At 44.2% G+C, this 24,401-nt stretch overlaps 1 protein-coding gene across 3 annotated transcripts; it reads left to right on the top strand.

The window, feature by feature from the left end:
• The first annotated feature begins 373 nt into the window (after nucleotides 1–373).
• smek1 (SMEK homolog 1, suppressor of mek1 (Dictyostelium)) lies at nucleotides 374–16,588 on the top strand. Of its 3 annotated transcripts, none has more exons than XM_080790312.1 (15): nucleotides 374–1,439; nucleotides 2,215–2,270; nucleotides 2,358–2,456; nucleotides 2,568–3,185; nucleotides 4,726–4,803; nucleotides 5,246–5,362; nucleotides 6,373–6,489; nucleotides 7,295–7,426; nucleotides 7,966–8,068; nucleotides 8,261–8,419; nucleotides 8,939–9,108; nucleotides 9,291–9,433; nucleotides 12,389–12,579; nucleotides 14,222–14,433; nucleotides 14,765–16,588. In XM_080790312.1, the coding sequence occupies exons 1-15, from the start codon at nucleotides 1,298–1,300 to the stop codon at nucleotides 14,891–14,893; spliced, it is 2,466 nt and encodes an 821-aa protein (XP_080646438.1). In that variant the 5' UTR covers nucleotides 374–1,297; the 3' UTR covers nucleotides 14,894–16,588. The 3 variants fall into 3 exon arrangements, with proteins under 3 accessions (XP_080646438.1, XP_080646437.1, XP_080646436.1); XM_080790311.1 differs by having other exon boundaries at nucleotides 2,541–3,185; nucleotides 9,294–9,433; XM_080790310.1 differs by having other exon boundaries at nucleotides 2,541–3,185.
• Nucleotides 16,589–24,401: the final 7,813 nt, after the last annotated feature.

Here is a 24,401-nt window from a genome sequence, read left to right as displayed (position 1 = left end):
TTCCTGTGCTCCAAACAACATAAACTATACGTTCAATGCGATACTGTTTGTGTGTAAACAAATAGAAACCATGGTAGAATGTTATTGTGGAATGGAGGGATGTTAAATAATGTATTCCAAATGAATGGATTGCCTCTTGAAGTCAAGTTATGAGATTAATATGACTAACTATAGTTAATGCAAAAACAGTTAAGCTTAAACAAATTCAACGCAATTGTTATTTTGCCATATAGTATACTACTGATATTTATTATTTAACTTGTGTACGTTTTATTTTACTATTTGCTTGCTGTTGAGTTTCGCCTGTACTGCGTCTTTAAATGTGTCTGGTTGCCCTGTTGTTGCTGTGCTGGAAACCCCGTACAGATTCTGAAGGGACCCAAGATGGCTGAAAACTCACAGAGGGGGTCAGTTAGCAATTATCGAAGCAAGACCTCGGGAATGAATGGCAAATAGCATTATAATGTAAAGCGTAATCACAAAGGAATTACACGATTTCAGCGTGTTGATCTGCGTGTTTTTTTTGTGTGGAATGCAGGGATCCCAATAAAGGAGAGACGGGTCTCTCCGCGGCCCCGAGCCAGAACATGGCGGAACACTTGGGCAAGAAATAGCAGCTAACGTTAGCCAAGCTAGTGCATTATTGACATTCGTGATCCAAAAAAAACACGTCCGTCTTTATCTTAAAACAAATGGTTTGCGGGTCCGCAAACGTGGAATGATGTTATCGGCGCGCGATCTGCGTCTCTTTGGTATAACGTGTGTGTTTAGCGTTGAACATGTTGAGCGTAGGCAGCTAGCGGACTAGCTAGGTTTGCTAACTATAACGCTACGAGCTAACATTGTCGGCCAGCGTACAGACTGTACCTCGAGTCAGTGAACACAAGCAGATGCTCTTCTGAATGTCAAGTCTGTCAAGAAGATTGGATCACGTTAGACCCTTTGATACATAACAATCTACCCGACGTGTTGTGTTTATAGTTTGAGCTGCAAGAAGAATGTTCTATAAACTGGAGACTGTCGCGTGAGGCTAGTTTTGAGGGAGTTTTGGGCAGAATAATAATCAGATTGTATTTTCTTAAACCACAGATTACACCTAGATACTAGTTTTGACCTGGCTCAAAACAAAACGGTTGTTGGCTCCCGCTGACTGCTGAGTTACATCAGCTGCACTGCAATTACTGCCTGGACAAACGTAACAAGTGGATCTGAGAGTTGACGTGAGGTAACCAGTTGACACGACCTAGACTGGGGTCTAGGAGGAGGAGGAGGGGAGCGGTCACGACCACCTGCAAGGATGACGGACACCCGTCGTCGAGTCAAAGTTTATACCCTCAATGAGGACAGGCAGTGGGACGACCGTGGGACCGGACACGTCTCGTCTGGCTATGTGGAGAGGTTGAAAGGCACGTCTCTGCTGGTGCGAGCAGAGAGTGATGGTAGGTGAAAGGGAATGGCACGTTGAGATGTGCTGGGTTTTGTCTTACCATTACAACATGTTAATTATGTGTCTTATAAAGATGTACTACTACAGCTGTAAAGCACTTTTGGATTGAGTCTAGCCTTGGATCCAGAGTCCAGACTATCATTGATGTATTTGATTTGTCTGACATTTGATTACATGTATAGGTACGTTGCTTACATATATAGGTACATAAGAAAATGTCAGACTCGATATAAAATACATCTATGATAATAGTCTTGATCCAAGGCTAGAATGCGTCCATCTCGCCAGAATCTAGTTAATTGTCTATGAGATGGCATGACATATACATTATGTGGTTTCTAGATTAAGGAGAGCTCAAGTTCATGCTCTTAATTTAGTGTTAACTCTGAAGTTTGGGTCAACTACTCCACTTTGTTAGTTTAATAGTTAGTGCAGCAAAGGACACTTCTACTTGATGCTGTAAATGCATTGACACACACACACACACACACACACACACACACACACACACACACACACACACACACGTTGTAACCTGCAGCAAACTGAACATGCCAGCTTCACAAGCTGATCTAGTTGAATTTAGTCCCCAGTAATCCTGATCAAGACTGATCTGCCACCACCACAAAATTCATGGCCCGCAAAGGCAATCATCTGGCTCATCTGCTTTATTATATTTGATCTGTAATTAGTATTTTGGGGGTATTTACTATTTATGCACACCCTGTACCACCTCTGATTGAATTTGCATCTGGTTCTCTCTGCAGGTTCGCTACTGCTCGAGTCAAAAATCAACCCCAACACAGCCTACCAAAAGCAACAGGTCAGTTCATTAAACCATGCACACAGTAGTAATGCCTTGTTTTTGTGACTTAACTGTTTATAGTAAACGTATTCATTTTGTGTACAGGACACGTTGATAGTATGGTCGGAGGCGGAGAATTATGACCTGGCTCTCAGCTTCCAGGAGAAAGCTGGTTGCGATGAGATCTGGGAGAAAATTTGCCAGGTAACTTGTTTTTGTGTTTGACTGTCTGCATTTGACCACCACTGGACTCCTGCGACCACTCCTTAGCTCAATCACTGATGTTAGTCGGGCTGTTGTGTGACTTCTCTGCAGGTCCAGGGGAAGGACCCGTCGGTGGACATCACCCAGGACGTGGTGGACGAGTCTGAGGAGGAGCGCTTCGACGACATGTCCTCACCGGGCCTGGAGCTTCCACCGTGCGAGCTGAACCGTCTGGAGGACCTGGCTGAGCTGGTGGCCTCCTCGCTGCCCTCGCCGCTGCGCAGAGAGAAGCTGGCCCTGGCCGTGGAGAACGAGGGCTACATCCGCAAGCTCTTGGAACTGTTCCGCGTGTGCGAGGACCTGGAGAATCGCGAGGGGCTGCACCACATCTACGAGATCATCAAGGGCATCTTCCTGCTGAATCGCACTGCCCTGTTTGAGGTCATGTTCTCCGAGGAGTGCATCATGGACGTCATCGGCTGCCTGGAGTTCGATCCAGCGCTGCCGCAGCCACGGTGTCACCGGGAGTTCCTCACCAAGACGGCTCGCTTCAAGGAGGTGATCCCAATCTCGGACCCAGAGCTGCGGCAGAAGATCCATCAGACGTACCGCGTGCAGTACATCCAGGACATGGTGCTGCCCACACCCTCGGTGTTCGAGGAGAACATGCTGTCTACCCTGCACTCCTTCATCTTCTTCAACAAGGTGGAGATCGTCGGCATGCTTCAGGTGAGCAGGGCTGACCTCTACAGGGTACAACGTCTATGAAGGATTGTACAACACGTGCATGTAGAGCTGCTTGATTGTATAAGCATTTGTCTTTTTTTCCCCCACTTGAGAGTTACCCTGACATACCCTGTTATAACTAGGGATGGAGATTGAAACACGGTTCTGTCACAGACCTGGTTACGAAGGTATTGACTATTGAGACCCAAAAATCAATAAGGTTTGGGCTTGTCGACCGCCGAGACTCTTTACAGATGCGACGTGTCGTGCAATGTCCTTCACCTTTAACCGCTGTGAATTTAAATATATTTTCTTATGAAGCAGAGCAGCACATTACAGTCATTATATGTATGAAGTTGTTTCATGGCCCATTGTGCTTTACACAGTCTTTTTGGCTTCTCTGATAGTGTTTTATAGTCACGTGACCTTTGTTTTTCTACTGTGTCAACTCAGCAGTGTTTATGTATGGCTGTCTCCATAGAGACGGAGGAGTGTTGTGTAAATCAGTTACGCTGCGCGAGAGGAAAACTACAACTGGCATGTGGTGTTGACTCTGATGATACTGTTGGGCCTGTCAAACATTTTCCAAAAATAGCGGAAATGGCAGATCTACAAGCTCACAGCGCTTACAGTGTGTTGTGAGCTTGTAGATCGGTTATTTCCAATATGTTTAGTATAAACTATGTCAGTAATTTCTTTATATATTTTAGTTATTTGTCATATCTGCCTGCCCTGTGCAATGTTTGTTTATAAATAAAATATAAATGTATTCCTATGTTCAATGACAAAAACAGATATTTGCATAAGAATTTAATCGTCAAGTAAAATGTCATGATGCTGACAGTGACAGCCCTAGATACTGTGTTATATGAAAGTCTACGTCCACTGATATATATATATTGGTCTCTTGCATGCTTCCCTTCTGGCCATGAGCATGAGAGTTCTTGGCAACCTGTGATTTGAAGACCAACAAAGTAACCACTGTCCTGGTGATTTGAACCAGGCCCTGGTATCTTGCAGCACACATTTTATTGATTGATAATTTGATATTGGCCAACTTTATGTTCCCACCCACCAGTACTGTAATGCATGAAAATCAATAACTAAAACAGGCTTGCGTTTATAATTACTTATTTGGTTTGAAAGGTTTTCACTCCATGTTCACTACTAGATTTCCGAGAGAGAAAACACATATTCTAGATAGAAAAAAGGTCATTCTTTGCAGGTTTAAATCAGCTACCACACTTAATGACAGATTTGTGGAGCACACCTTTTGAGCTCTGACCCAGGACTAAAATGAGGCCCCTTTTCCACCAGGGTTGACCCGGTTCCGTTTTCTTTTCCCGCCTAATTTTGAACCAGTTCAGAGTGTTTCCACTAAAAATTGACAGCCCTGAACTGGGAACCGGTACGCAGCAGAACAAGTTCTAGAACCAAAGTCCTTTTGGTGAAAAAGGGGCCTGAGTGTCAACGGTGGAATTCCTCCTCCGTTACCCCTACCTCATCCTTGTCTCCCCCTTTATGTCCACCTATTTGGCGGTAGGATGACGAGAAGTTTCTGACAGACCTCTTTGCACAGCTCACGGACGAGGCCACAGACGATGACAAAAGACACGAACTGGTATGCCAAAGCAAGATTTCCACTCCACTAGGGCTACTGCAAGTAACTGATTAAAATGTACAATCTTTTTGATTACTCTGGTAACCTATTTAATTTATAGCAACTTATATTGGCTTAATATGTTTACCCAGCAGTCAAAAACATAACATTTTATAATATACATATTTACATGATACATAACTAAACCGTAATTTCAAAGACCCCCAAATCAGTGATCAAATGTTAGTTACAGACTTGCAAGAGTCCATTTGGAACCATGAGGTTCCCTGGACCCCACTTTGAGAACCACTGTATTAATTATATATTATTTATTTGCTGTATTTCAGCCCTATATCAATTTCAGCCCTATATGGTTCCAAGGCAAGCAGTACTACTACCATTTAAACCTTGTGTCCACTCTTACACTTGTGTCTTACTCTTGCACTGTCTCTCTCCTCTCTAGGTAAACTTTCTAAAGGAATTTTGTGCATTCTCACAAACGTTACAACCTCAAAACAGAGACGCCTTTTTCAAGACATTGTCAAACATGGGCATTCTGCCAGCACTAGAGGTGATACTGGTGAGTGACACAGTACAGATGTTCAGGGAATAGAATGGTGCAGTTTTTTATTTGTATTGTGTATGTGTGTTCAGGGTGTTTGCATTATATATTATATTTCAGGTGAATCTGTTTAAATTAACCGCTTAACATTTTGTCAGTGCAAAGACGACAAGACAAACCTGACATAATGCTTGTGGCCTTGAAATTTTAAATAATGTCATGGACAGTCAAAATGAGGTAGAAATGCACAGAAGAAAGTGTTTTTTATTTATTTTTTGCAGAACCAATAACAGTTTTCTTCAATTTCCATAACTGATTAACGCGTCCTGTCAAAGCTTGTCCCGTGAACAAAGAACATGTAATCAAACCACCCATATAATTATACTTTTATATTCTACAAATTGTTCTTTTCCTGTACGTGATGAAAGTAAAAAACAAATAACAAACAAAAAAACAAAAAAAATAACTATTGCCATCTACACAATTATATACTGTTCACATGTTCACAGTTCTGTAACTATCGGTACATAAACTCTTCCACTCCACAACATACCCATGATAAAATTACACCGTGAGGAGAAGGAAAAAATATCATGTAAAAGGTAACCTCGCCCACCAGGCTTTCCACCACCTCGGAGGAAAGCCTGGTCTCTGTGTCATTTCGGTATATGATCCGCTCGGGAGCGGATGATATCGTTACGTCATGTTGTAGTATTGTTTTGTAGTCGACAGGCAAGAACAAAAAACACAAACTACCTTTTCCCTCAAACCGGAGGAATAACAATAAAAGCTCTTCTTTATTGAGAAAAATCGGTTTGAGGGAAAAGAAAGTTCGGGTTTGTTGTAGCCTGTCGACTACAAAACAATACTACAACATGACGTAACGATATCATCCGCTCTTGCCCGGATAATATACCGAAATGAAATGGTGTCCAGGCTACGTAAAAGGTATTCGCCACCGTAACTTGTTCATGTGAATTCATTGAGTTTGGTCTCAGAAATGAATCCAGTGTGTCTTGGTGAACTAGGGGATGGATGACGTGCAGGTGCGTGGGGCGGCCACAGATATCTTCTCCTATCTGGTGGAGTACAACCCCTCCATGGTACGAGAGTTTGTCATGCAGGAGTCTCAGCAGAACGATGACGTGAGTACAGCCCATGGAAGCAGCTCACTATTAACTCTTGTTGTAAAACAACCGACGTCTAGGAATAGAGGATATGTGCATGCTTAAAACCCATTTTGGGCGGGAACCCCTTTTGGTGTTAGCATTATGTTATGCTTTTAGCGATTGAAAAATAGCAGATCTACAAGCTCATAGTGCGCCACCGAGTGGCGCGCTATGAGCTTGTAGGTCTGCTATTTTTGAAAAATCAAAGAACGACTGACATAGAAACATAGCTTTTTCAGAAAAGTGTCAGGATGTAGAAGACATTTTTAGAATCTGATCTCAGGTCAAAATGGGTTATAGTGAATGGCAAATTGAGTGGCAAAGTAACATGCAAAGTGATTTTAACATTGTTTAATGTTGTTCAATGTAATCAGAAAGGACTTTTCTGTGTGGATGCATGGGCTGTCAAGGCCAGAAAGTCGTTTTTTGCCACTCAGTAGGCGTTCCTGCATAATGTCCGGGTTTGATGATGATGTCACGCGCATACCCTCTATAGCCTCATCCAGAAGTCAGCATTTTCGTATTGGAATATGTTCAGTGTTGTGCATTGTGCAACAATGATTGGTTTGCTACTGATAATGCTGTGTGTTGTGCAGCAAACTGATGATTCTTTTTTTTTTTACTCATGTGTTGTATATTGTGCAACAACTGACGGGATTTATGTGTTGTGTATTGTATTGTGCAACAACTGATGTCTGTTGTTACTGAAGTGTATTGTGCAATAACAGATGGGATTGTCATCGTTGTGTCAACTTGTGTTATTGTCGTTTGTCACCCCCAGGACATCCTGCTGATCAACCTGATCATAGAACACATGATCTGTGACACTGACCCAGAGCTGGGCGGAGCTGTGCAGCTTATGGGTCTGCTACGGACCCTTGTGGACCCGGAGAACATGCTGGCTACAGCTAACGTGAGTTGACCGGCTGGCGCTGCACACACCTTGCCTTGCCGATAACGAGTAACCTAGCCTCATGTCTTAAGGCCACTTAATGAAGTTAATCACAAAATGCTGTAGAATTGCAATATTGCATTGCAATATTGGTGACTGCATTATCACAGGCTTCCCTGATGAAGGCTTAACCGCCGAAACGCTATCAGTGTGTCACGATCACCTTCTTGTTTTCTACATTTCTACATTTCCCCAAAACTTTATTTTTTCTCTGTAAGAGTTATATGGGTTGGTTGTTATACCAACAAATAAAAGGACACAATGGAAGTAATATAATTATTTCTTAGTATGGATACTTCTACATACAATAATAATGTCTTTCATGTTGCATGTACAAAATCCTAAATGCAATGTCCAGATCTTTCTATTTGTTCAGCTAAACATCCACCCTGGTCTCTCTGCTACATGATAGGCCTACTTGCAGTGGTGCCAAGCTTCATAATTCCTTGGTCAGAGTAATTCTTGGCCTGCTGATGATGTGGCTGTCTTTCCTTTTGCAGAAGACGGAGAAGACAGAGTTCCTGAGCTTTTTCTACAAGCACTGCATGCACGTCCTTTCGGCCCCACTATTGGCCAACACCACAGAAGACAAGCCCAGTAAAGGTGAGGGATACTGGGATGTACATGCTTTCCTTGTCTGTGGGTGTTGGACCAGCTAACTTGGACCAGCTCATGCACAAATACTTGTATCTTCACATGCTGATGACTGATGTTTACCATTCTGCGTTTGTCGGTTCCTTCCTTCCTTTGTCCGTTCGTTTGTTCCTACCTTCCATCCTTCCTCCCTCCCCCAAGATGACTTCCAGACGTCCCAGTTGCTGGCGTTGATCCTGGAGCTGCTGACGTTCTGCGTGGAGCACCACACCTACCACATCAAGAACTACATCATCAACAAGGACATTCTCAGGAGGGTACTGGTGCTCACCGCCTCTCAGCACGCCTTCCTAGCACTATGTGAGTCACAAAAAGACACCTTTGTGTCTCTTGCTTATTGAATGTGTTTCTGCTGACAACACAGCTGAACTACACAGGAAAGAGTGGGTATATGGGGTGGGCTAGGGGGGGTAAATGTGTTTGCCAGATTCAAACCCAGGATGTCACAATTATGTGGGTCAGCATGTTAACGGGCTAACCTATAAACGTCAGTGCTGTATCAAAAATATATTGGGACACGTGGCATAAATAGCCATAGAAATGTATTGGATTGTCCCCAGTGTTTTCTACTGAGTTTAACATTTATTAATTCAGGTTAATAGCTTGTAATTTAAGTTTTAACTTGTTAGTTGAACTACACTTCGAGGGCTAAATTGTGGTTAAAAATTTACATTCAGGGCTTGAAACTGTGACATATACTAAGTAAGTTGGTCAGAGAGGCGTATTGTTAGTATCTGTATCTGTATCTTAGTTGGAATGTACTTGTTGGAAAGCCTTGTTTTGTGCCGGCAGGGAGTTGACTCTGACTTAACTTCACAGGTGCGCTGCGCTTCATGCGGAGGATCATTGGCCTGAAGGACGAGTTCTACAACCGCTACATCATGAGGAACTTCCTGTTTGAGCCAGTAGTCAAGGCCTTCCTCAACAACGGCTCGCGCTACAACCTCATGAACTCTGCCATCATCGAGATGTTCGAATATGTCCGTGTGGTGAGTGTTGCCTATGCCTTGCATTAGTTATTTTCCTCTTGAGTATAACGAACAGTGCCCTATTAATCAAACGCATTTAAACTTGGTTTTCACGCTAAACTGGTCTCCCTCTTTGTGCCTCTCTATCAACCCCCTTGCATCGCTGTCCCCTGTCCCCTCGCTCCTCCTCCCATTGCTCCCAGGAGGATGTGAAGTCGCTGACGGCTCATATAGTGGAGAACTACTGGAAGGCTCTGGAGGATGTGGACTATGTCCAGACCTTCAAAGGCCTGAAGCTGCGCTACGAACAGCAGAGGGAGCGGCAGGACAACCCCAAACTGGATAGGTGAGAAAGTGACTTGTTACACCATCCATTACCATGGGTGAATGAACTGGATTGTGCAAGGTGTATGAGAGAAAAAAAGAACATCCAGTTTGATGGCTGCATTAATAAGATGGCATCTGTTTGAGAATGTAATTATCTTAATAGTCTTTTAATGGCCCAAGGTGATTATTTGTGGCATACTAGGCGTGTTTAACTTGTCAGAATGCCCATGGGTTGTATAATTAATTTCTGTGTTTGACACTGCAAATTGTGCCAAAGCATTACATACGTTTGGTGGTCTTGTGGGATATTAATTTAAGAGGCTGTTATGTCAAATTAGCAGTGCATATTCAATGGGTATCGATGACAAACCTTTATGTTTTTTGGTCATTACGAAGTTGTTGTTGTTGAATTGCTCAAAGTAGAATAACTCCCCTCTTTTAGCTATGTATTATGCTACTTAACTCTTTTTATAGACCTTTTGATTAAAAGGTCTTCCAATGCCTTGCCGGCTAGAATAATGTCTGCTACCATGGGAACACAGTAAACAGTGCTGGTTTGTTTATGGGATATGCAAACCTTTGAGACCAACAAAGGATTGTTATGGTGGAAAGTTCTGTACTCAAAAGTTTGGTATTCTGAAAGTCAGTCTTAATGTAAGCTATATCGCCTGCCTTTTATTTCCGCGTACCTCCCTTTTCATGAGCTGTGCTGCGAACATGATGGTGGTCTAAAATATATTTAAACTGCTGGAATTATATAAGAAATGAATTAAAAAGTTGGCAAGGTTTCTAGCAAGCCACATCTACTGGAAAATGCTATTACTTTCAATCAATAATAGGACTCATACCATGTCTGCTGGACCAAATGAAGCGTTCAGTTCCTTGCGTATGTTTCTTGGCTTCACAATGACTGTTATGACCAATCATTGGTGGCCATTAAGTTAAGTACCAGTGGAGCTTGTTTGTCAGTACTATCACCATTTGAAAGTGAAACCAAGCTGAACAGGAGACCTGCAAGTTGCATGGTGTTAATGATGTCAGATCAGCAGCATATGAGACAATATTCAATTGTATTTGTCATTCGATATTCAATATGCAATTATTGTTATCTAGCCCCCCCCCCTCTTTCATCACATTCCAATTAATTTCTACTTTTAATCACTATTCTCCTTCATTTATACTGGCCAGCTACATTTCACACTGCTCAGCTTCCCTGGTTGACCAACCCAACCCATTGGCTTCATGTCTTGGCCAAGCTTTGTATTACGTTTGTGCCTTTACAGTCCAATAATCTAATTGTGTTGGTTGACTACATAATTATAACCAGGCTGAGAATACAATTGGTCTCTAAAAGCCATTCAGCATAGAATAAGTCCCACCCATGTGAAGTGAGGGGTGCTCTTATCAGGGGGTACATCATCTCATTCTGGCCAATCACAATTTGCGTCACCACCTTCAACATCAATGTTTGTGTTTACACTATGATGTAAAATTGTCCATTCATTGTCAATGGGAATGTCATTTATTTTGCTAGAGTTTGACTGTGTGGACTAAGGTTGTGCAGTTTTCGGTTTAATGTGGTTTTATGAAATGCTGTCATGTGCGTTGCCAGGGTGATTATTGTTTACTGAAGCAGTAGAGAGAATGTCAGCGTCACGTCAACTAAGTAATGCGACGGCTGATATGCCAAAATATTCCTTTCACCCACTGTCCGCCACAAACTCGACGATGGCGCAGGAAAATTAAATTATGTCAGAACAGCTCCGCTCCAAAGCTGGAGTTATACGTCGCTGTACAGCGGACCACGTGCAGAAAATAGATCTACAAGCGATGCGCTGTAAGCGTTGTAGATCTGCTTTTTTTGGCGCACGGCCCCATCCTCCTACGACGTATACGTTGGGCTGTAGCCCGTGTCGGGTTGACTGTGTGAATGCCATCAAAAAATGCCTGGGTTACGAGGTGAAATGAACTGCTGACAAACGTGTTTATACGACGAGAATTGTAAAACAAATCACTGACTCTTTTCAGGACTAATATAAATATCCTTGCAGACTGGACGCATTTTTTGGAAAACCGGCAGAAAAACGCTGCTAAAAATCTGATAAACGCTGCAGTGTGTTTAAGCTGATCTAAACCTAGATCACAATCTAGGAGATGCATTGAAGTTGAAGGAGAGAGTAGCCTACCGCAGTTTCAGCTTGCACCATTCATGGCAATGATGTGGCAAAAAAACAAGCATCCAGATTCCTTTTTTACAGGACATTTTTATGGACAAAATTAAATTAAATACATCCTGCCCTGTCCGCCCCACTGGAAAAGTGACAGCATGGCGCAGCGAACTCACATTTCAAATCGCATTGATTGTCTTGTGACATAAACAACTGAGACAAGTTTTAATATCCAGACTAAAGCCCTAACCACACCAAAGGGTCAAGGCGGTTTTAGCGTTGTCCCTGCGGTGTGATACTGTGATATGTCTTGTTGCACGTTGACCCACGTTGACCCTAGTGATTCAACGGCCCAAACCACACCAAAGGGTTGAGACTGTTTTAGCGTTAACTCCTTGCAACCGTTTGGACCCAAGGAGTTGCATGGTGACCTTTAGTGCAGGAACATTGTATGTACCAGTTAATGAGTTGTTATGCATGTTCATTTTAGACTAGACTTGAGTGTGCATTTTGGAAAGGAGCCATCTAGTGGCGATAGACTGTAATAGTATTCCTATGATTTTATATATTTAACAGCTGTCATGTTAAAATTAATGGACGGTAAAACCGAGTGCGTTTTTTGGGGAGGGGCTTAAACCATGGTTTAAAAATTTGGAAACCGCCCAACCTTTGTATATGGACTGCTAAAGGTTTATTTATAAAGAAGTCTCTAAAAGACTTCAAACTAAGGTTACCAGATGAGTGTTGTCTCGTTGTGGCCTGTAAATGGAACGATATCATTGACCCGTGTGCACTCTTGTGCCCAGCATGCGGTCGATCCTGAGGAACCACCGCTTCCGGCGGGACGCGCGGACGCTGGAGGACGAGGAGGAGATGTGGTTCAACACGGACGAGGACGACCTGGAGGACGGCGAGGCGGTGGTCCACCCCTCCGACAAGATGAAGAGCGAGGAAGACCTCATGGACCCCATCAGCAAATTCATGGAGAGAAAGAAATGTGAGTCCCTCACTCTTTAACTGTGAGAATGGCCCGGTCATTTCCTTACTAAAGATAACCTTTGGGGAGTTGTTTCAAAACACAAACGAGTGATATTTCATGGCTGATGATGAGCTGAATTCTCTGTTGTAGACTGGGTTTCTGTAGGTCTTTATGTGCTGAATTCTCTGTTGTAGACTGGGTTTCTGTAGGTCTTTATGTATTACATCAATTGGATTTAGAAAGTATGAGAAGTTTTGAGATTTACATTTCCAGTCGTCTCAAAATCTTTGCTTTTCAAAAAGAAAGTATGTGTGATGAGACAGCTTAGACCGATTTAGATGTCGCTTCTGTGTGATTTAGTGGGGAAGGGAATGTGTCAGTGTGACAAATGTTGTATGTTGAGTCAATCGTACTGGAGGGGACAGAGCATTTCCAATGGATAGGGGTGTTGACAGGGCCCGGCGATGGCTAAATGCAATGGGCATTGTGTATTGGAGGGTGCATAGTTTACTCACCTCGTTATTTGAGCATTTGATATGCACCGCTGCTGGTGTTATGGTATATATATATATATATATATATATTATTTTTTCTTGGTACAGCTGGGCAATATGGCAAAAAAACATGATTACAATACCTATTTCCATATTGATCAATCCAAATATTTATCTATATAATTTGTCAATGCCGCCAGTTTGAGTATCCTGATAGGGTTCATTAGTTAAACTTTATAATGTGGTTCATGAACATAAAATATACAGCACATTATCTGTGCAAACTTAGCATGGTTTAGAATATATTTTGTTAAGGCTAGACATGGACTGGTGAAGGTGAATCAGGGACCTTGCAGAACTAGCCATGGTTCACATGATGCTCATGAGTCATGATGTGCTTCACAAGCGTCATGGTCCAACTTTTTTTTAGGACTGCTACATTTACAGAGCAAACGTGTACATAAACTTTCAACTACGCGCCCCTATCGGTTAGGAGGTGTGCAAACGAATTAACAATTGACAGTTGACAAAACTCTAAGTAAGTTAATCGGCCTAAATGTGAAGCTCCAGATCCATTTGACTAATTTACAGTTAACCAGCTTGTTGCAGTTTTTAGCTTACCGGTACGTTAATATACCATGGAAAACCAGATCATTCATCCTTGGACCATGATTGTTACAATAAACTCTTAAGTTTGTATCAGATTGTGACAGTGGAGGAAGAGATGAGGAGAGTGAAGGAAGGAAAGGGTCGGGGACTTGGGAAAGACAGATGAAGGATCAGGTGGAGAGAAGGTGGAGGAGAAGGCAGCTGATTCAAGATCTACAAAAATCAGAGGGAAAGAATCAAATGGATTCAGAAGCAGAACAGGAGTGTCAACTGGAGATGCAGATATTAATTCTGAGAAGGCGGCCAAGAAAACGTAGTGAGAATGGAAAGACAAGGAAAGAAGCAGGTAAATACCTCCCCTCCCTTTGGACAGCACCAATATGGGGGAGGGGGAGGGTCTTAAATGGCTTCTCACAGTGATATTAAAAAGTCTTACATTTAAATTGCTGATAGCTGCAGATATCCTGTAGTTTGCTGGGATATCTTGGGAATTAAAAACAGTTGTATGTATTTGGATGTGGAGAAAGATATTTTCCTGCCTCTTCCCTCCTCTCCAGTGAAAGACACGGACGACAAGGAGGTACTGGGCAAGTCCAGCCTGTCTGGTAGACAGAGCCCAAGCTTCAAGCTCTCATTTTCCGGCTCCACCAAAACCAGCCTGTCTAGCCCTCCCTCCTCAGCCCCATTGAATCCCGGATCACCGGGCTCACCAGGGTCCCCGGGCTCTGGGGCACGGAGCTCTCCCCCCACCACGGCCATTACCACAAAGGTGGGTTTTTGTCTATGATGAGGTTAAAGTGGGGCTGGTCTTGTTTAATTATTTGTATGATTTATATTATACGGTGGAGTTATTAACTATTCTTGATGACCAGCACCTAGATGTGTGTTTCCACTTTTTATCTAGGCAATTTACAAATGTAAATTGTTCTTTGTCTATCAATATCTGAGATTAAATTGATTTTACTCTCTGCAAAGGCTGAGCTTGCCTTTGCAGCATGTCTGTGCAAAATACTGAAATCATAGTAGATATCGGAAAATGGAAAGTTGACTTCTAATGAATCAGTTTGATGTAGATTCATGTTCTGTCTTGTCTGCTTCAGGGGGGTCTGGTGGGGCTAGTGGACTACCCTGATGATGACGAGGAGGATGAGGAAGAGGAAGAGGAAGATGACGCGGAGAGTAAAGAAGATCCCCTGCCTCCCTCGAAGAAGTCCAAGCTGAATTCCTAAAACAAACAAAACAAAACAAAAAACACTGGGTGTCTCAGCTCTCGCTCCGCTCGCCAGACTAATATTTCAACCAAACACCATTGACTTCATGCAGGAATGATAAAACTTGTAAGCAAAACAAATGAATGATCCCCTCTCGCCGTTGGGTGGGGTGGGGATAGCCGAGGAGCGGACTGCGAACGGAATCGAAGCCTCCTCGTGCTATCCCGGTTCATACAAGTGCCAATCGGATGACGGAGCGAGAAACCGGCCATCAAGCAACGGGATGAGAGAGAAAGTGAGGGAGGGGGGCAAACAAACAAGACGATGGCAGTTTATTGCAGTTAGACAACGGTAGACTCAACTGAGGAGTTATTCTGCAACTGGAGTAAAAGACCACACTCGCACACGAGTTAACGCAGACTGAAGCCCCAAAGAGCTTGAGGGCTCAGACCACGACCCACTGCCCCCCGCCCCCCAGCCCCACTCAGGGAAGGACATCACAGCGACCCAAGCAGGTCGGCCAATTCAGACCCAGAACCACCACTCAACCCCTGCCTGCCCCCCCACCCTTCTCAAGAGTCCATCCTCTGTTCTGTTATCCTTTCACCTCATTTTCGTCTCCGCTTTGTTCCCTGACCTTTCCCCCACCATCATTTTTCTTGTTTTTTTTGTTTCTCTTTATTTGATTTTTTTTTAAAGATAATTCCTAGGACCAGACGGGAGACAGCATGGGGCAAACAGCTGTCGTCGTTGTCATTTTGAAGATGTCATCGGTCGGTGTTGTCGTTCAGCGGACGTTCATTCTCTAAAGAGAAAAAAAAGCCAGCAGTTTCTTAAACCCCCCCCCCCCCCTCTCCCTGCACCCCCTGTTTCTTTTCTCCATTTAACTTTCTCTCGCTCTCTTCTGTTTTTGTAAACGACAACAAAAGAGACCTGCCTTTAAATGTTCATGTTCAGGACGTTTTCAGTCGCACTTGAACAGGTTTTTAAAAGACCTCAGTAGGTGAGCTAGTTTTACCCTTTTTTGCCCTTTGAAACTGCAGATTTTTTGGAAAAATTTGTAATCCCGTCTTGATTAAAGATTGAGTGGAATTCTAGATGTGATCAATTTTGTCATATCTTCTATTTTTTTTCCTTCTTTCTTTTACATGAGTGTACACTTAGTTGTTCAGAATATTTGGGACCATTAAAAATGATCTTTGCTGTAAGATGTCCTACCACCCTTTGTCCTGCTAATGGAAGTTTATCTTTTCTACACTACTGTTCTAGACCAGGGAAGTCTCTTAAGGTTTCTGTGGTGCCAGGGGAATGGTGACCATTTGAGGCTTTGAGTTAACCATAAGCTGGGATCAGACATGATGGTTCTATACATTAGATTACAAAGTCACAAAAGTAAAGCTAAATTGAGTACAGTCCCAGAAACATGTCACAATAAAATCAAAATGACCAGATTTATAATGCATTACCTGCCTTTGACCATTTCCCTGTTCTACAGTGTGTTGAAACCATCTAAACCCCAGTCTATCGTACGTAGGTGTGCAGGCTGCAAATGGTCAGAATTGTTTTGGCACCAGGACAATCGTATGTGTTCTACTCTTTTTCTTTAGGTTGATTTTCCAAATGAGTGTCTAATAATTTGGAGTCTTTAAGACATTGATGCTGTTGAATTGTGAGTGGCAAATTTTATACTTGATAAACAATTTTTTAACTTGATTGGTGATAGATTTTATTGGTACTACTTCTGATCCACCAGATGGCACAATCGCTCTTCACATGAATGTCAACTTTGCCTTTGCTTCAGTATGAGCACTTTTGCTTGGGATGCATCACTGCATAATTTTATTATTACTGTATTACTATAGTTTAACTTTTGTATATTTGCCAATATGTTTAATTTCATTGTCTACTGTCTTTAGGCTATCTTTGAGCAAAGTGAGAATATCACTCATTCTAGTAGTAATCATTGAAGTCATTCATAAACCATACTGTATTTGCTACCTGATACTACCCTGAAAAAGTAATTGGATAATGTTTGGAATTTAATGTACAAGAACGATATTATTACTATATTCTGCACCACATGAACCCTATCGCCCCATTCTGGGCATGTCATAATAGGTGAACATTAGGTTAAAATAGATCTACAAGGCCACAACAAGAGACGTGTAGAGGGAAAAAGAGGTCAACAAAGTATACAGGGTTCAATCAAGTGGTTATGAACCAACCCCAAAGTTCTATTCAGAAAAATACTATTTTGTCTGAGCAATGATCAGGGCTCAGGGCAAAGTTAAGAACTCTTGTTTGAACGGGATGGCTCTTATTGATTTATTATATAGTTTGTTCATTCAGGTATTTGATACAATTTGTCTCATACAGCTTCTGGCATCGTAGTGGTTTCGTTGTGAGTCTATAGTTGATTTCACCCTAATGACAAACTTGTGCCTATGTCAAAGGATAACTGCTGCAGGTCCATATAATCTGTCCTCACTAGACAGCCCTCTGGTAGGCCAAAGTGCTAATGACTGAAAATAGTTTATGAAAAATGTCAGCACCTCCCAGCTTATGTGGTCATCTCAGTGGGCGTTTGGGTCCGATTCAAACAAACAAACGGCACCAAGGGCCACCAAGAAGCCAGTGTGTTGTCCCGTCGAAAGCGTTGCGGCCATCAAACGTTGCTTATTAATTAAAACCCTGACAGAAGCAGATCACTCAGGGCTCAGCATGTTCCGAGAGCCGTCGCACAACGCCTATTAAGGCTCCCATTCACATGAAAGCCATCTCCAGACAACAGCGGCTTTTCAAGAGGCGGCCCTCCCTGCCAGCCTCCGTTTGCTCCTCAGCAGGAGTGTGGCAGTGTGTGATCTCCCTCTCCTTGCCTCTGGAGAGGCCAGCATACTCCTGGTGCCAGCCAACCCCTACTCCACCAGAATGCCGGTCCCAGTGTCTGCCAAGACGCTCGCCCCTGCTTAACTCGGCCCGCCAGAGAGTCTGCCAGCCTAAAGAATCCCCATCAGGGGCATGGCCATCCAGCTTCCTGCTGGGCCAATGAAAAGCCTCTTTGACAGCTCTCTTGATTGGCACAGCTCCCTGAGCAAGCCTCCCTCTTTCACAGAGGGAACCAACTCTTTCTGGATGGACCAAGTTCATGTATCTGGGCAAGTACATGTCCTCAACAGTTCAAAGCATAGTCAAGGATAAGGTACCAGTCCAGACAATATACTTTGAAATGTTAGAACTCAACTTGTATTTTTACCATTTTGTTGGTAAAAATACATAGGTACATGTATGCACATTGGAAGCCGGTTCATTGCCTGAATGGTATACCTAGGCTAATATTTACAATAAGGCCTACTTGGCTTCTGGCCATCAAACCAACAGAAACAAAAGGTGGATTTCCTGTCAAGGTTGAGCTGGACTAATAGATCAGTTACCATGGTGCAAATGTCCATGTCATATTTCCTTATTGGGGAAACTACCTAACCATTTATTAGGGAAACATGTTTTTTACCCTGAAGGCTCAGTCAGGACACACTAACAAAATAAACACTGAATTGGCGAGAACAGTCAAGATGTAAATGAACCGCTTCTGGCAGACAGGGCAAGGAACTGTAGGGGGCGATATAGACCACTTGTTGGGAGGTGAGTGAGCAGCATCGCCTTAGAGTAAGAGCATAGCCCTATCAGTAGCTATTATACATTCGGTGATGTTATTGTTTGACCCACCTTGTTTTTGTTCATCTTCTAACTGCTGGAGGGCACATCGAAGCCCAGGCCACTAAACGGTTATGTGAGTCACATTATAAAATGTAGGCTAAACTGTACAGATCCGGCTGGCTCTGGCTGATTGAAATTTAACTAAGTCGATAGTAAAATCTATATTAATGCCGCCTAGAAATCAATAGGCCTATCATTCGGATTAGGCTGCTTAAATTTGATTGTAGGATCCCCATATGTTGCTATGTGCAACAGCTATTTGAACAAACGTTCGTTTTGGATTAGTTCACACCACGGCTTGACGTAGGCTACCCCCTCTCTCCCCAATTTAAGTAAATGTTTGTAAACATTCAGAACGGGGCAACACAAACGTTTATCTTCCCCCCCATTTCAAAGTCGTATTTTCCGAGAAGGGCCTAAATAACGCACGAGCCTTTCCCTACTTATATCTGGAAGTAAACTTTATTGCTTTAATTCCATGATATAATTTGTTGCTCCCCAAACCAGCCCTGGATATGAAACAGGAAGTGTACCGGCTTCGCGGTTTCGGAAATCCCTTCCTTGCGATGAGGTTGTCAAAACAGGCGCACAATGTCTACTTTCATGTTCCCCGAGTAGCCCAGGCGTCACACACACCGGACAATGACCTGTGTTTTCTCCCTGCACAAAGTCTTCTCTGTGTCGGCCAAGACTCCCCGCTTTTTAATGGAGGTGATTGGCCGTGTTCAGCACAGCGTGTCCGCCCGTGTGTGATTAATCACCGCGTTAAACGCTGGAGCTGGGTGTCCCAAAGGTGCAGAGAGCGGCAGGCGGCCCGACAAGGACCTCAAGCGGCAATGACGCCCCCAGGTCAGCATTCGTCGGTAGCTAATGAAAGACTGAAGAAAAGTCATCCGTCACATGTGTTTTAGATTAACGGAAGGTTGAGATTGGCCCTACACAGTACAGAGAGTCCACAACTAGGCTAGGGCTAGCCTAGTATTTTGACATTTTCAATCTATGAGTCTAAATCCCTGTGGTGTTGGAGTGGACAGACACCTTTGTTTGTATTTGAATTTGTAGCTATGTGATGTGAAAAGGCATGTAGAGTAGCATCGCCAATTGCTGTACAGGCCTACATTGATCATGTCCATCTCTTATTTATCCAATAGAAATGCCATATACTGTAGGAGTGCCGGTGTAGGCAGAGAGAAAATAGAGATTTATTCTCGTATTGGAAAAGCCAACAATGGTGGCACTCCGTTTATTTTTGAAGAAGAGAGAGACAACAACAAAACTTGTCGCATAGATAAAACGTCAACTTGTCACTGGGTCAACACCTCGGAGGTGTGTTTCTTTGCTCCTAAGGTAACACACTATGCCTTGCATTAAAGTGAGAGGAACAACCATATATAACATGGGCAGGAACGCAGTGAATTATAAATGTCATTAATAACTGTACAGTGTGTGTCTATCCACCACACACGTCCCCCCAGAATTCACAAGAACTGTCCCAGTGAAACGACCAGGGACCCGAATGACCCGCCCAAAGCTATTCCGAAGCTCCTGGGCAGGCAGAGGGGGCCGCAGCGGGAGGGTGACCGACGGGTGCTGACGGCAAGCAGGCGCCGGACGGCAGTGTGGGAGATCCAAAGGTGGCCGGACCCGTTCCAAGGGAGCCCCACCCGGGGGACGACCGCGGCGCGGTGCATCTGCAAACTGGATCCTGCCTCCTGCTTCAAGACAAAGGTAGGCCTATTTCTGAAATTCCTGGTGTTTAAATCAACAATGCTGGGGGGGGGGTGGGGGTGGGAGACGGAGAGGGAGAAGGGGAGAGACATGAACGGAGTCATGAACGGGACTGGAACACGTAAAGCACATATAGGCCAGAGTGCCTGGTCCATTAGGCCAGTGGGCGCCCCATCCATGCCCTCTTTGACCAGAGTCAGAGCAATATTGAAGGAGTGTTATGAAATCTCCGTTCACTTCATGTGGCCAGTCCATTGAGTCCAATGGCGGCTCTTTTACATAGACTGCTATTGGCGAGTGACAAAGGACTGAACCGGAAGTTTATGGAATGCATTGGAGTCCATGGGCTCGCGTGAGTGACAAACGAGTACATGAACCACGTGACCGGGTGGGCTGTTTTCTCCACCCTCATTGGCCTAACTCCTTCAATGTCTCTGACCAGAGTTGGCACACTTGACTCTTGAGTGGAGCTCCAATGTCTGAATTACATTTTGTTTAGAGCACTTTAGTTTTAACGTGTCGTCATGAAGTCATGTGGCAACCAAGTCTATGGACTTTTAGAGGGGTACTGCCCATAACTCTGACATCCCATTACTCAGACTACGTGGCTTTGTGTGCGGATAGGGTTAGTATAGTAATACCGCCGGACCTAACGTGATGTCATGTGGCAGCCAAGTCTATGGACTTTTACTGTTTGTTTAGAGCACAAACATTACCAGGCGTCCCTCACTTAGTCACGTCGCATGAGTGTTTTATTTTATTTTTTCTTGTCAGTTCTACAGAGACTTTCTGCTTTTAAGCGCACCACCCCCATTTAATAACACAAAAATATGGTTTTGTGTATAGGAAAAAGTTAATCTTTTGTGGGTCCATAGATTACTTTCAGTCCTGCGGCTCATAATGTCTGGAGTTCAGCAAAAGCTTTAAGTTGAGATCAGATCCATCTGTTTTTCCATACATGCCATTGAGCTAAGCTGTTGCTTCCTTTGTCTTACTTTGACTGTAATCTGGGCTTGCATCAGGCAAACAGCCTGTGCATTACTACTCTGTTGTCACTCTTAACTGTTAACCCGCCTTTCACTTAAATCCATGTGAATAGGATTAATCTGGCCCAGCACCAATACCGTAGATTTACGTGAATTGTCTTTTATAGTGCTTTCGATCGATCAAGTGGAGATGCTATACTCACATTTGCATTGGGTTGCTAGCTGGTGTTGTCAACAAAGACTGGAGCACGCCATCTTTGATTGCGCACGCCCCCGTTATATCTGTTTCTTTCAATCACTTTGATCTCCAATTCCTTCTCCCAGATGGCATGTCTGGTCAAAACAAGGTTTATTCCATGGCCCCTAGCTGACACTGATCACCGCGGGTACTCCTTTCTTTGCTGTCCTCGCACAGGAAGTGGTCACAACACCTGGCTTGTAGATCTGCTATCGGTGTGCCACACCGATACGACAAATGAGCTTTCTTGTCAAAGTGTTGGTTAGCTACTGTAAATGTTAAGTGGTTGGTATTGTGCTTCGGTGAGGGGGCCCAGGAAACACGGATGTGAGTCTTAAGTGGGTTTGGGCTGCGTGTTAAATGTAAATGTCACAGTGATAAAGAGCGCACCTCTGCACTGCACCTCTGCACTGTGTGTGTGTGTGTGTGAGAGAGAGAGAGAGATGGGTAGGAAGTGTACTCGGAAAGCATGCTGTAAATCCTTCTGGTCATCATGAGCTGTAGAAAGCCAGTTGGACATAAAACAAGCGTGTGCGTGCTGTGTGCACGCACATCGCACGCACACAGGCCTATTTCTAGTAACACACACACACACACACACACACACACACACACACACACACACACACGCACACACGCACAGGCCTATTTCTAGTAACAGTGTAGTTTCCAAGAGGGTTAGGTTTTAATGGCGCTCCAGTCATGTGGAGTCACACATTACGATCCAGCAGATAAAAAAATCTCCACCGGCGTGAATTTCTACACACATTAAGTTGCGTGTAAAATTCACACCAAATGAAAAATAAAAAAAAGCTGTCTCCACGCAGGCCTCCAGGGCATCTGCTATAGAGCAGCTTGATCCAAAAAGGTGTTGCTGAGAAATGAGACGGGCTCCGTTCGCTGTTCGGGCTCACAATGGTAAAATGGAGAGAGAGAGAGGGAGAGAGGCAGACATCCGACATGTGAAATCACCAAGGGCCAAGGGGGTGAATAGCCAGCCATGATGCTGGGGCTATTGAATTTACCTCACGTAATGTAGCATGAATGAAGCCTTAAAGGTATCAGTTTCCAGTCAATAAACAGTTGAATCAGAAGCATGGTTCAGCGTGAGTTGAACATGTGGGACCAGTCTCTCTCTCTCTCTCTCTCTCTCACACACACACACACACACACACACACACACACACACACACACACACACACACACACACACGTGCGCACATACGCACACACCACATGTCCTGGTCACCTAGACAGGATACCAGTGTATACATTAAACTCCCCATTCGACTTAACAAATCAAACCTCTAGCAATATGTATCGGGAGACTTCAGATTTTCTTTTGGGGGGGTAACACAAAACTAACCAAATACCCGGGCCTAACCCAACTTCTCCTTAAATACAGTAGCAGTCAAAATTGTATGTGACTTTTACGGTTTACATAGTGTCTCCCTATTTCTGTCTTTCTCCAGAGGGAGAAATTGCAAACGACTGCACGAACAGCTTTGTTAATTTTCCCTTCTTTTCTTTTTCATTTCGCTCGTATCCGTCTGCCCGCCAGACCCTGACAGCCCCCGCTGCTGGCGTGTCTGAGGCCTTTTGGATGCCGATTCTCGTGTCGTGTGGCGCTTGGCGTCCCGAGCCGTGCCAGTCGTTCCCCCCCCCCTCCCCAACGCCCCTGCGACGGGCAGTGTGTGTGGTCAACAGGCGACTGGAAGGCCACAGGGGATGGGGGAGGGGCTTTGAAGCAAGAGGAAGCGGGTCAAAGCAGAAACCCTCTTGTCCGCTCGCTTAGCTATTTGCTCTGACTGACCTCGCGCTTTCCATTTTTTTTCTCTGTCTTTGTATGTCTCGCCTGTGCTTATGTTCTGACCTTGAATAACTGTCTGTGCCACTCCTTTCTCTTGTATTCCTTTCAAACCTTTTTTGGTATATAATATACGCAGTAAAGTCATACTTAACCTCTTATGAGTGTAACTGGACCCGTAACAATCAGGACTTTGTTGTGTACTACAAGGAAACGCACGCACACACGAAAACACACTCACCTTATATCCCTCCCTCTCTCTCGCGTTCTCCCTGCGTCTCTGTGGCCTGGGGGCATATGGTTTGGCTGGGCAGCAGATAAGAGAGATATGTCAGCCTGTGGTACTGAACAAACACTTCTTTTATTTCTCCCTTCTCTTTCCTTCTTCCTTCCCCACCCTGCTCCTTACCTCCCTTTGGTTCTCTCCTCTCCATGTCTTTTCGTCTTCTTGACGGCTGGGTACGATTAGGAGCAAGAGAGGCCTTTCCCTCTTGTCATGGATGGGGGAAGGGAGGGGGGTGGGGTGGTAAATGTTGTTATATTTGCGGGTGAAGGAGAGGGGAAGAGGAGGACGAGAATGGACTTCAGATGCTCTGTAGCAGCAGAGACGGGGGCTGAAGGAGGAGAGACAGAGCTTCTCCTCTGAATGAAAAGGGCTTTCTCTCTCTCTCTCTCTCTTCCCCCTGGTCTCTCTCTGGCAGGGGTACATCAGAGGAGCACGCTCCGCTTTTTAGGGAAGAGTGGTTTCCTCTCTCCCAACCTCTCTGCTTCCATTTATCTTCACCTCACTCACCGAGCATGCACGCACGCACGCACGCACGCACGCACGCACACACACGCAGTACTGTACACACTTTGCTTTGATTCTTGATTGCCTCGGTTTCTGCGGTGGCTCGATCAGGTTACTGTTCAAACTCTGTGCCAAGCTTGTGTGTGTGTGTGTGTGTGCGCGTGTGTGTACGTGCATGTGCACACTAGTGTACGACTGTGTGTGCGTGTGCGCACGTGTGGAAGTGCGATGATGGTCCCTGTGCCAGGGTTGGGAATAGCACA

Source organism: Protomyctophum bolini (genome assembly GCF_963924005.1).
Source record: "Protomyctophum bolini genome assembly, chromosome: 19".
Lineage (NCBI taxonomy): Eukaryota > Metazoa > Chordata > Actinopteri > Myctophiformes > Myctophidae > Protomyctophum > Protomyctophum bolini.
Note: the sequence above shows the minus strand (reverse complement) of the source record. Positions and strands in the feature narration are given on the sequence as shown.

Excerpts from the sequence above, each read along its gene's own strand:
- smek1 (XM_080790310.1), top strand. The coding sequence starts at position 1,298 with ATGACGGACACCCGTCGTCGAGTCAAAGTTTATACCCTCAATGAGGAC. Across the intron at positions 2,457-2,540 it reads TCTGGGAGAAAATTTGCCAG|TCGGGCTGTTGTGTGACTTC; the intron begins GTAACTTGTTTT and ends CACTGATGTTAG. Across the intron at positions 5,363-6,372 it reads CAGCACTAGAGGTGATACTG|GGGATGGATGACGTGCAGGT; the intron begins GTGAGTGACACA and ends TTGGTGAACTAG.